General features: G+C 39.0%; 1 protein-coding gene across 8 annotated transcripts in view; it reads left to right on the plus strand.

The window, feature by feature from the left end:
- Nucleotides 1–13,676, plus strand: part of LOC116970959 (aminopeptidase O (putative)) — a 205,734-nt gene that overhangs the window by 98,005 nt on the left and 94,053 nt on the right. For 7 of the 8 annotated variants that reach the window (XM_033017690.1, XM_033017697.1, XM_033017694.1 and 4 more), the window contains exon 11: nt 2,382–2,442. In XM_033017690.1, coding sequence (XP_032873581.1) covers nt 2,382–2,442 — 61 coding nt within the window. Of the gene's footprint in view, nt 1–2,381; nt 2,443–3,019; nt 3,881–13,676 lie in introns of those variants that run through there. The other variant, XM_033017696.1, reaches the window with a different exon arrangement.

The following is a 13,676-nucleotide window of genomic DNA, read 5'->3' on the forward strand; positions in this document are numbered from 1 at the left end:
TTGTCTGTACAGAGTTGTCTGTACGTTCTCTCTGTGACCATAAGGGTTTTCTCCAGGTGCTCTGGTTTCCTCCCAAATTCCAAAGACTGCAAATTTGGAGGGAAATTGCCTTCTGTAAATTGTCCCAAGTGTGTAGGGTAGAATTAATGTTTTGGTGATTGTAGGATGGTGTGGACTTGGTGGGCGAAAGGCCCTGTTTCCACGCTGTATCTTTAAAATAAAAACCTTCTTGATCTTTGAATCTCATCAACTCCATATGTTCGTCAGAGCCCTGGGAGGAATTTCCCAATGTTATCCATTTTTTCCCCACATAACTAGTGTCTTTCATATGTGGGACCATTCTAATACTACATCTCTGCATTCTTTCTGAGTACTTGATATCCTTCTTAAAAGGGTGGTGCCAAAATCAGCCACAGTGTTCTATAATGGGTTTTATCAGATCTTTCTGAAGTTTTAGCACATATTCTTTAGCATTCTGTCTCCAGTGAAACATGCTATTGAAGACTCCTTAAGTATCCTTCCTTCTTCATGATCTTGAATGTATGCATCCCCAGGTCATTAGCATGACATTGTTTAGGTAATATTTTCATCTTCTTATTCTTCATGTGCAAATCACTTCTCTGCAGCATAGTTCATCTGATGTGTCTTTGTTCATTGTCTTCCCCATCTTGTGCTTGTGAGGTTTGTGTTGATCTTTGCTGTTTATTTTGAGTTTCACCTCAATTGCAAGTTTGGAAATTCGGATTGATATACCCTAGTTTTATTATGAGCACCTACTTATAGCTATGGTATTACTGCATATGTCCCTGTGGATTTTGCCCTGGAATGGCTTAGGCATCTTTCAGGTGCGTGGCTTTCCAACCACATCCCATATAGGATGGTTTGTTAATTAGCCACTGTAACCTCCCCCCAGTGTGTGGGTGAGTGGTGGAATCTGAGAGAGGGGGTAGAGGAAAATGTGGGAGAATAAAAAGGGTTAGGTTAGGATTAGTGTAAATGAGTTCTGGTTTGGTGTGGAATCAGTGGACCATAGGGGCAGCTTCCACGCTGTATCTCTCCATGACTAAAGATGTTGGCAAAGATGCAGCCACATTTAACACTGCTCTTTACTGAGATTGGTTCTGTTATTCACTTATTCCTTGATATCAGGCTTGCATGATATAGAATGATTTCTGTGGGCAGCTGATTTTCTTGTCATGGTCAAACACCATGAAAACAAGCTATTCTACCCTCCATGACCAAGCTGACCAGTGGACTCACCATTATTAATCCCTCTTCCAGCACATTACCTAATCCTACCTCGACAACAGATCACCGCAGACTGTCTCTTGCACCACCAAGGTCTTGTTTCATCTAATTGTGTTTTTTACTAATGTCTTGCGTTTTTTTTTTGCAATGTATTTTTTCTTTATACTGTTTTGCAGAATCTTCTGTGTAAGTTATGTTTGTGTGTGCCTGTCCGTGTCTATGTGGCTATAACACTGCTTCTAGCATGATTTTCCATGTACCTGTTCCACCTTGCAGTTAGTCATATGACAATAAACTTGACTTGACTTGGCCCATAATATTCTCTGCCCAGGAAATTCAACTGCTCTTCCCAACAATTATTAAATGCTGTCAACAGCTCTGCTGCCATCACTCTCTCAGTCATTGTATTCCAGTTACTCATTACAAAGGTTCCCCCTCAGACTACCTCTAAATCTCTTTCCCTCTACGCTAAATCTATGTCCTCTTGTTGTATCCACCTCTGCTCTGTAATGTACCCTATTCGAGACCTCAATCATGTCCCCTCTTAAACCCCACCGCTCCAAGGAAAACAAACCTAACCTCTCCAGTCTCTCCTCTTAACTGAAACGCTCTGTCCCATTTAATAGTGAGATTAGTGGCTTTTAGATTGGCACATGAATATGGAGGGATATGAATGACGTGCAGATAGAAGGAATTAGCTTTATTTGGCATCATGTTCAGCACAGATATTGTGGGCCACAGGGTCTGCTCCTGTGTTGCACTCATTTATTACAACATCCCGGTGAATCTCCCCTACACCCTCTCCAGTGCTGCCGCATGTATTGAGGGTGTTGTTCCACAGTGCGTCTGGAGTCAAGGCATTTAGTGAGGTTAAAGAAGGCCATGTAGACTGGTTGGTGCTGTTCTCTATTTTTCTTGGAGTCATCACGTGGACTGATCATGCCTAGTTATATTACACTGAGCCCACATAATTTCCTAGATTTGGAACCATCCCTGTATCTTTTGTTACTGGTATGAAAGTGCAAAGATAATGTTGAACTTTTGTATTTACTTTAGAAGTTTTTGTCCCACTTTTTAAATTTAGAAAGTTTAATATTTCACTACATTTTCTTCCTGTGCTTTATTCACTACAGTCAGGGGCTGTCCACGGAAACTATTTATGAAATATGGCTAGATGTAGCTGGATTGCCAAAGGTAATTATTTTTTGGACTTGCATTAAACATTCCTAAAATGACAATGGAAGATGCTGGAAATACTCAGCGGGTGAGGCATTATCTGAGAAACAGCTCTATTTCTCACTTTCCACAGATGGTTTGTAACCTGAATATTTCCAAAATTTTCCGTACATTTTTCAGAACTCGTATCTGCAGTTTTTATTTTGCTTTTTGATGAGCAGTATCTAATTTGCTTGTGTATGGATTCACCTATCTTGTATTTATGTATTCAAATTTATATGTGTGAGAGTTTCCAAAGACTGGATGCCTATCACTGCACTGTAAACGTAGATACAGAAGGTTTAATGAAAAATAAAATTTGATTCAATGCAAATTGAAATTCTACATATTTGTTATTTTATTATTTAATAACAAGCATTGCAAAATAAATATGTGCCTCAGGAAATTTAGTAACAGACAATACAGAAGCAAAAGGGAAGTGTAAATTTATGTTATGTTAGACGATAAAAAGCATATTGAAGCACTGTAAAAAAATTTTTTTTAAATGAAATTGTAATATATTGTATTTCATGATTGAATGGTTGAAATTGTTCAGAAAGGTTCAGGAGGCAAGAACTCTTTCATTTTGTTCATCAAGAGAAAACTGAGAGAGGACCCAATAGGGTTGAATAGAAAACACATTTTTACTTTTGGAAAAGGTTAGAATCGAAGAACGTAAATATAAAAACACCAAGATGTTAAATGAACATGAACATGAATCATTTTACATAGGATGAATATAGAACTTGCTCCCATAGGTTCAGTTAGATGGGTCCAGCAAATTTAAGGGGAAGCACAATGTATACTTGAAAGAAAAACAAATAACCAGATATTGGGGGAGGGTTGGAAAAATTAATCCGTGAGTGAGCAGGCTCTTTCGGATCATAAATAGCAGCTTGGACCAGGTGGCTAATTAGCCTGTGTCAAATCTTTAGTGTCTGTGTCATTCTATTCAGTAGGGTTAAGTAATACATTGAAGATGACTTGAAGGGGAAAAGTAAACAATAGTTTAGGAGTACTGCACTTTACTCACAAACACTGCCTAAAACTAGATTAAGCAAAAATCTAATTTATTTTAGCCTCAGAAATTAAAATCAGTTTAGAGCCTGTTTGAGGAAAATCTGAATCTGCATGTGCATTGAGATAATTTCAGTCATGCCATTGATTCCTTCCATAAAGTGTAAGTTTTAGTGGAGTATCGGTTAGTATGTCAACAAAATTAGATCTGAGCAGAGTTTGTTCTTTTGCATGGCAATCTGTTAAACCAGTCACAATGTTCATATGGCTGACCTGAGCTGAGAGCTGTTATACCTAAAATGTAGCAACAAAGAACTGCAGATGCTGGTTTATACAAAAGATAGACACAAAGTGCTGGAATAACTCAGCGAGTTAGGCAGCATCTGTGGAGAAAAAGGATGTATAACGATCCTGACTCGAAATGTCACCCATCCTCGTTCTCCAGAGATGCTGCCTGACCCTCTGAGTTACTCCAACACTTTGTTTCTACCTTTAGCTGTTTTAGCTACTTGGATAAGTTTAATTGTTCTCAGCCCTCTGTCTCTTCCAAGCTCGGCCAATCGTGGGGCTTACTCTCTGTACACCCAATGCCATATATGATTGTTTCTCCCCTAGAAATAAATGTGTTTGTTTTTGTTTTGCACAGTCAAATTTACTGTAGAATTTTTATGTGACAATTTATGTAGAATTTGTCTTGTGTGTATGGCTGAGCATGTATCTGTGATGCTGCTGCAATTAAGATATTAATTGTACCTGTACCACACCATACTTGTGTATGTGGAAATAAACTCTACTTGACTTGATTGCATCCCCCGTTTCGAGCAGAGAACTGCGATGATTCAAGGATTGTGTACTTAAAAAAAAAAATAATAATAAAGTTAGTACGATAAAATGCTCCATGGGCATGATTTAAATATTTTTAAAACGATATAATGTAATTATGTCGTTAAAGCTATCCCACCCAGCAAGTATGCCTACTGATTTTTGCAAATAGCTCCAGTAATAAACATTCTCTGCAATTTTGTCTAATACTCAGCTGTAATTTAAAAAAAAGTTGATCCTGCAAATTAGATGTGGCCTTACCAATACACTATAATAAGGGAATTATCCTTCAACTTCATCTTTAGCTACCAGCTATTTAGGAAATAATTGCTATGAGTACCTTTTCATCAGTGCTATTTGGTTGAATCGGATGAACAAAAGAACATTGCCATTAAAGTTTGAGGATAATATATGAGGGTTACTGTCACCCACCATTATCTCTCAAATGCCAAAGCAAAGATAGGTTTATCTGATCTCATAAGAGTTGGAATATGTTCAGGCTGAAAGTTGCCAGACTGAAAACAACAGAGCACTACCACTGCAGCACAGTCGATAGAGCTGCTGCCTCACAATGCCAGAGACTTGGGTTCAGTCGTGACCTCTGGTTCTTTCTGTGTGGAGTTTGCATGTTCTCCTTGTGACTGCATGGGTTTCCTCCCACATACCAAAGATGTGCGATTTTGTACGTTAATTGGCCTCTGTAAATTCCCCACTAGTATGTAGAGAGTGGATGCGAAAATGGGATAACATAGAACTAGTGTGTACGGGTGATCGATGGTTGGCGTGGGCTGAAGGGCCTGTTTTCATGCTGGATCTCTAAACTAAGCGCAGTGATACATGATGACCACTGGACTCCTGCCAATTTGGTGTTTAAACATGCACTGCAATGACTGTCAAAGCCTCCACCTCTAACTTCCCACGGAAATATCCGAAATAGAGATTTATATTTCCTTCAGATTTGAGGTGAATAAGCAACAGGATTTCAGTTCCATTAATTGTCCTTAAACAATTTCATGAGAAGAAAATGAGGAAGTGACATACGTCAAATTCAATCTAAAAAGAGACAAAATGAACTGCGAGAGAGGAAAAAAAGACAAATAATTTTTTTTCTTAAAACACAAAGTCTTCTCGGAACAATTTGCTACTTGGGGAAATTAGCTGCACAGTTTTATTTGTTTCCTTTCTGGGCCTTTCGAAGTGAAGGAGATTGAAGAACAATATGTTATGCCTTTTACTAGGTGCTCATGAAATGTATTGCCAGGCCTGAGTGGCTGCAGTGAAATTAGTTTCTATTTATGGCATATATCCGGTCAGTTTATGTAACACACGGAGATGTGCAAGCGTTATCATTTCCTGACGGTCACTGTAATGGAAGCAAATGGTTATGCAAACATACAAATCGGGAGCATGAGAAGGCCACTCAGCCCTTGGAGTTTAGAAGAATAAATATAAACTCCTAATTCTAGATTCGCTCAAGTGGAAAAATCCTCTCCATATTCATCCTGTCAACGCCCCTCAGGATCTTGGGTTTAAATCAAATCCATTCTTAGTCTTCTAAATTCAGGCGAACACAAGCATAGCCTGTCCAACAATTTCTTATTAGACAAGCCTCCTATTTGAGGTATCAATCTAGTAAATCTTCTCTGAACTACTCCAACAATTTCACGTTCTACCTTAAATAAGGAACCAACTTTGTACACCCGGGATATGATCTCATCAACACCTTAAATTATAAATTAACCATTTTTTAGCAATGGATTATACCTTGATGTGTTCATATTTCTGTCCCTCCACTATGGGCGTAATATGCCTGCACTGTGTACCATTTGCAAAACCCATGGCAGACATTAACCTTGCAAACCCATGACCCTTGACACCTCAAAGACAGGAGTAATGCTTAACGTTTCTGCATTTACAATTATTTAGTGAGTTTTCATTATTATTTTTAACCTGAGCATTGATACCTTGTTTCTAGTTATGCTGTGGATTTGAAGATATTAGAATGCACTTGTTTGTAGTGAAAATCTGTGGCCCTGTGTCTTGATCAGTAGAAGTGTTATTAGTCATGCTGCTGAGACAAACTTAACCCAGGTGATTCCTGACAAAATTGAATTGGTTTATTGGATTGGAGCACTGCAGCTATAATTTACGATGCATTCTCAACTGTGGAATCAGTCATGAATGCTTTGGATTGATGTACACTGTTCATTGCTGGAAAGGGCACATTTGTCTGGTCTCAATAGTGGACAAGATCAGGTTTGCATATGAAAGCTACCCCTGCAGAATGAGGTATCTTTTATTATATATTCTCCCTCAGGTGAAGTATGTTCACTTGTACAGCTGCTACATATCCACACCAAGAAAAATAGATGAAATCCAAAGATTATCTTTGAACAAGTAAAATTGACAATATGTAGGTATGTTGCAAAGCCTACCTGAAGCGTCGTTGAAAATCTGCCGCTGCGGTGTGCGCGATTTTGGCGCCGTTTAGAGGGGGGCGGGTTTAAAACGCGATTTTCTCTAGGCTGTTCAAATCGAAGATGTTCAGCCTAGTTAATTATTAACGAAAAATCGCTGGAAGACCTCGTCGCAAAAGCTATTATTAGTTTTAAAGGCCTCGTATAATAGTTATAGTAGTTTAAAAATCCATCTCTAAACCCGCGACCGCCAGCAACCGCAGGGTCTCATAAAGCAAATAATTGAAGTTAGACTGTATATTTTTACATTAAAAAGGGCTTCTAAAGATCCCTTTATACAAAGTTTAATATTGCGAGTAGCTCAATTTGGGCCCATTATATCCCGCAGTATTTTTCTGGGCATTTGGGGGCACAAATCTACCGCAATGTGAACGTTCTAAACCAGCGCGTTCCACAGGGACCCACTGGAAAGCTGATTTAAATGGGCATTTATTTACAGCAATTGAACACTGAATTCCTTCCATTTGGTCTATAAATTAATGTAAATGAGATTTTAAAATCATGTTTTATTGTGAATTATTTGTGAATATTATTTGGACATTTAGGCTATTTAAAAATGTTAATCATTTATTAAGAAATGGATAGATGTTTAGATCTAGTAATTGAAGTCTGAAATTAGCTACAATTAGGTAACTAACTAATTATATGCTTTAATTTCAGGTCATCCAAGTAAGATTATTTTATGTTTGTTTCAGAATGCTTCAATCTATGATAACTGAAAATTTCATTCAGTTCTCTTAATTTTTAAGAAAGTTATGGGCTTTTGACTGTTCACGATCACAGCTTTTTTGTTATGTCCATAGAAAATCAATAGGGAACAAGATGCTCAATTCCGAGTATGAAAATGGCCATAACTTTTTAAATACTTGAGATATGAAAGTGAATTAGGTGTCAAATTAAACTTATTTTTATGCTTTATCTGATGGGATAAATTACAGATTTGATTTTTTAAATCTCAAAATTTTGTAACATTGCTACAATATGTCATTAATTTCCCTTTTGTTTAGTTATTTGATTATAATGTTTAGCAACAATTTATTAATATACATGGTGTTGTGTGCCATGGAGGTCTCAATTCACATTTAGAATCTGTCATTAAATTGGGAATATTAATGTATTAAAGTAGAAAGTCAATGGTACTGAAATGTTTAAAATGTTGAAAGGAAAATGGAATCCAGAGGGAAAAGAAACAAGCAAAAGAGTATTGTGTTGCAAATACGAACAAATTAAAAAAATAATTCTTATATTTAACTGGCAACTTTCATGATGTTAAGGCATCCAAAAATATGTTACAGACAAAATACTTGGAAAGTTTATTAATTTGCTGTGTAGGAATGTGAGTCAATTTGCATAAATCAAAGTCCCACAAATGAATAGTGATCAAATAATGTGTAGGTTGCTTTTGAATGGAGAACAATGTTGGTCGGAAAGGTAGAGAAAGAAGCTGATAAATGTTAATATGATTTGAGTTTATAGTCATATGTAGAAACACGGTGAGGTACAAGTATAATGCGAATCTTGCTTGCAGCAGCATCACAGGGAAATAAACTCAGACAACTCACAAAAAATTTAGAAGGATGAGGGGGTATCTCATTGAAACTTACCGAATAATGAAAGGCCTGAATAAAGTGAATGTGGAGAGGATTTTTCCACTAGTGGGGAAGTAGAGGACCGGAGGACGCAGCTTCAGAATAAAAGGACATACCTTTTAGAAGGGAGATGAGGAGGAATTTCTTTAGCCGAAGGGTGGTGAATCTGTGGAATTCATTGCCCCAGATGGTTGTGGAGGCCTGGTCTTTTGTGAAATGGAGATTGACAGGTTTTTGATTAGTAAGGGTGTCAAAGGTTGTGGGGTGAACGGGGTTGAGAGAGAAAGGTGGATCAGCCATGAAGGATGTTGAAAAACACAAGACTTTTGTAATTAATTTATTTTACAACATACAAAGAGTTTGATTTTACCATATAGTCATACCAAATAAAAGCAACAAGACACAAATACATGAAAATAACATTAACATCCACCTCAGCGGTTCCACCACATTCCCCACTGTGATGGAAGGCAATAAAGTCTTATCTTCTTTCCTCCTTTTCTCCCGCAGTCGGGGCAGTCGAGGAGATCGTAGCTCCCGCAGCCGGCGATCGAAGCTCCCGCGACAGGGTGGTAGAAGCTCCTGCAGCTTGGAGCTCCCGAAGTCGGTCCCTAATCAGGGACCGCGACCTCCGCAGGTTTCTGCGGTCGGAGCTCCCAAAGAGGCTGCCAGCTCCACGATATTAGGCCGCAGCGCGGACGGGGATACGATACGAAAAGAAGTTGCATCTCCGTCTAGGAAGGAGATTAAAAATGTTTCCCCCACCCACCCCCCACATAATACAAAACTAAAGGTACACTAAAACATACATTTAACAACAGACTAAAAACAACAAAGAAGCAAAAAACAAGACAGACCGTTGGCAGGTTGTGCAGGTCAGTGTAAAAATCTGGTAGTTGTATGAAAGTAGCTGTTCCTGAACCTGGTGGTGTGGGACTTGAGGCTTTTGTACTTCCTGCCTGATAAGAACCAACTCATCCCTATCAACTGATCTGAGACCTACTTCCAATTTTGCTGCAAATTCTGCAGCCGATGTAATTACCATTCTCTGCCTCAGAGGGCAGTGGAGGCAGGTTCTCTGGACGCTTTCAAGAGAGAGCTAGATAGGGCTCTTAAAAATAGTGCAGGGGATATGGGGAGAAGGCAGGAACGGGGTACTGATTGCGGATGATCAGCCATGATCACATTGATTGGCGGTGCTGGCTCGAAGGGCCGAATGGCCTACTCCTGCACCTATTGTCTATTGTCATTGCATTTTATCCTCCCCTTCTTATTGATTTGGAGAGATTGCGCTGCTTGTTTTCCCAGAGGGCTGTTAGTAATTTACATTAAAACACAACAAGGGATTTATCAAAGTCAAAGTGAGCAATTCTGTCAAAATAATTTTATCTACAGAGAACTTTGTGCCTTGCTCTGCATTGTATATCTATTCTGATGGTATTCTGTGCATAGCAGTAGAATGAGGATTGTAATTAAATTGAAGGATGTGGTTCAAGATGCTATGGGATATTACTGGCTAAGTAACTGGAAGGGGAGATTTGTTATGTTGCAAAATAGTCTTGTTATGCAAACACATCAGTATGAGTATTCCCAAATCTTTTCCAAAGCTGATTTATAAGAGAAACATGTTCACATGAAGGGCAAAGAGCACTTGTTTAGAAATTCCTCCAGACTGATGTTAAGTGAAATGAGGATCAAGATTTTTCCATCATAAAGTTGTATATACAGGTAGTAGAATATGTTTGGCCATTGGCACTCACAATCCAATTAACTAAAATCTAAAATGCATCTTGCGTGGAAATGTACATCTCTGGGATGCAAGGTCATAACCCCATAGGAAAATATAGAGATGTTTTACACTCCACCCATAAATACAAAGTATTACTACTACAAATCTTGTTTAATGATTCGGGGATGGTTGGGAATGGAAGTTATGCTGTGGTAGATCTTTTTAGGGCCAAATATCTGAATGGTGCATCAAAATACTTCTAAACTGAGTTGTATAGTGCATAACAGCAGGCAGTGAAGAAAGCGAATGGCATAGAAACATAGAAAATAGGTGCAGGAGGAGGGCATTCGGCTCTTCGAGCCTGCACCGCCATTCATTGTGATCATGGCTGATCATCCCCAATCAATAACCCGTGCCTGCCTTCTCCCCATATCCCTTGATTCCACTAGCCCCTACAGCTCTATCTAACTCTCTCTTAAATCCATCCAGTGATTTGGCCTCCACTGCCCTCTGTGGCAGGAAATTCCACAAATTCACAGCTCTCTGGGTGAAAAAGTTTTTCTCAGTCTTAAATGGCCTCCCCTTTATTCTAAGACTGTGGCTCCTGGTTCTGGACTCGCCCAACATAGGGAACATTTTTCCTGCATCTAGCTTGTCCAGTCCTTTTATAATTTTATATGTGTCTATAAGATCCTTCATAACAAGAGTAGTTGAGTATAGGTGCAAAGAGGTCCTTCTGCAGTTGTATAGGGCCCTAGTGAGACCACACCTGGAGTATTGTGTGCAGTTTTGGTCCCCTAATTTGAGGAAAGACATTCTTGCTATTGAGGGAGTTCAGCGTAGGTTTACAAGGTTAATTCCCGGGCTGGCGGGACTGTCATATACTGAGAGAATGGAGGGGCTGGGCTTGTATACTCTGGAGTTTAGAAGGATGAGAGGGGAACTTATTGAAACATATAAGATTATTAAGGGTTTGGACACGCTAGAGGCAGGAAACATGTTCCCGTTGTTGGGGGAGTCCAGAGCCAGGGGCCACAGTTCAAGAAAAAGGAGTAAGCCATTTAGAACTGAGACGAGGAAACACTTCTTCACACAGAGAGTTGTGAGTCTGTGGAATTTCCTGCCTCAGAGGGCAGTGGAGGCCAGTTCTCTGGATACTTTCAAGAGAGAGCTAGATAGGGCTCTTAAAGATAGCGGAGTCAGGGGATATGGGGAGAAGGCAGGAACAGGGTACTGATTGTGGATGATCAGCCATGATCACATTGAATGGCGGGTGCTGGCTCGAAGGGCCAAGTTGCCTACTCCTGCACCTATTGTCTATTGACTGTAACTTGGGTCTTCAAGCAGATTATTAGAGATTATTTTTATTTTGCGTGAATGTAAATCGGCAGAATTGTTTCTCCACACACTAATTGGATATAACACGATCGATGAATTAGGGAACACTCTGTATTACAAGGGCCTAATTGGTCATAATACAATTTCAATTGGGATCTAGAGAACCTTTTAAAAATTACTTTGGAAAATGGCAAGCAAAAAAAAAAGCCTCCTTTGAAAAAATGTTACCATGTAACTTCCCCACAGTAATTGGACACCATTGTCTCTTACATGACAACATGCAGTCTATCAGTTTCACCACAGTTGTCTACTGAAATTGACAAGTGATCACAGCCTTTAGTATTTTTAGCTTGCAGTAACAACAATAAACCTTTAGCTATCAAAAAGATATATAATTTTGAAAATGCTGCTGGGAAAAGGTCTTTTTTATTGAGAGTCTGAAACATTCTAACCACTATTAATATAATTGATTTATAGCATGATGTTCTATACCATGAGGTTTCTTAGGAACACAACTGTCCCATTATAGTAGAACTACCTGCACTGATTTAGAGTACAGGTGGTTCTGCTATAGTATGAGTTTTGTTCCTAAAATACCTCGTGTTATAGAAAATTGCTTTATAAAGACAATTTTATAAAGGGGGTTAGGGCCTAAGAATTGTAGATCAGCAATAACAAATTTATTAATAACAATAGGTTGATTGTCAATAACAATAAATCGTTTGTCGACTTCAGTGGTCACTCGTGCTTACAGTAGCAGCTGTGTTCTTAGAGAGACAATTAACATAGAACAGTATAACACATGAACAGGTCCTATGGCCCACAAAGTCCATGTCAAACATGATGCCGTTAAACTAATCCCTCTGCCTGTATGAGATCCATATTCCTCCATTCGCTGCAAAACCATTTGCCTATCCAAAAACCTCTTATTGCCACAATTGTATCTGCTGCCACCACCATGCCTGGCACCGCATTCAAGCATCCATCACTCTATGTAATTTTTTTTTTAATTGCCCTGTACATTTCCTTCATAACTTCCCATCTCTTGTATTCAATGTCGAGACCAATAAATACGTCTTCTTTACAGTTACTAAACAAGTTTAGTACCTTCTTTCAAGGGGTTATGGACTCCCTGCCACTTTCAAGGAGCTAAGGGATTGGAAGCCAAGGATCCTCTATACATCAATGCTGTTAATGAAGAACACAATGAATCAATTAAGAACTTTGTATCTTCTCTGGCCAGGCAAGATCAGGAGAACTGTTTTTGAAGTACAGGTAATCTAGGAAAATAGAGGCCAATGAGCCTCATGTCAGTGGCAGGGAAGCGGTTGGAGAGGATTATTCAGGAAAGGATTTACCCGCATTCAGAAGGGTTAATTAGAGACAGTTAGCGTGGCTTTGCTCATCAAAGATCATGTCTTATCAGCTTGACAAGTTTTTGAGGAGGTTACAAAGATGATTGATGAGGGTAGAATTGTGGATATTGCTTAATGGGTTTTAGTAAGGTGTTTGATAAGGTTCCTCATGGTCGGCTGATACAGAAGATTAAGATGCATCGGATCAATAGTGACTTGGTCATTTGGATCCAGAATTGGCTTTCTCAGAGAACATAGAGGTTGTGGTGGAAGGGTATTAATCTGGCTGGAGGTCTATGACCAGTTTAATTCTGCAAGCACCTGTGCTGGGACCACCATATATAAATGACTTGGGATGTAAATATAGAAGGGTTGATTAGTAAGCTTTGCAGACAATACCAAAATTGGTAGAGTTGCAGACAGTGAGGAAAACTTGTCAAAGTACACAGCAGGATATAGATCAGCAGTGGAAATGGGTTGAGAAATGGCAGATGGGGTTTAATGTCCAGTTTTACCTTGCAATGATCCCAAGAAGCATGAGATTTGGTTGAATAGCCATAGAACTGTAAAGTGTGCATTTTAAGAACTTTTGTTCAATTGGGTTATTTTGAGTGACTATAACTACTTTTGGTAAAAAGATTATTTGGGAATTGTACTTTTAGCGCGTTATTTCTGCCTGCAAACGAACAGTGAAATTGATAGTCAAACTGTACACACATGATCGCAGCTAAAAATGAAATGCCATTGTAAGTAGGTTCCCCTTTAAGTTTCAAGTGGAGGCATCGGTGCGTTTGGGTGGTTATTAAGATTAAACTGTCGCAAGAATGCAAAATCAGAGACGTGTTCCATTTGTCTGAACTTGCCGTGTTGGCAGCCCTGAGTACAA

Source organism: Amblyraja radiata, chromosome 3 (assembly GCF_010909765.2).
Source record: "Amblyraja radiata isolate CabotCenter1 chromosome 3, sAmbRad1.1.pri, whole genome shotgun sequence".
In the NCBI taxonomy this organism is placed as follows: Eukaryota; Metazoa; Chordata; class Chondrichthyes; order Rajiformes; family Rajidae; genus Amblyraja; species Amblyraja radiata.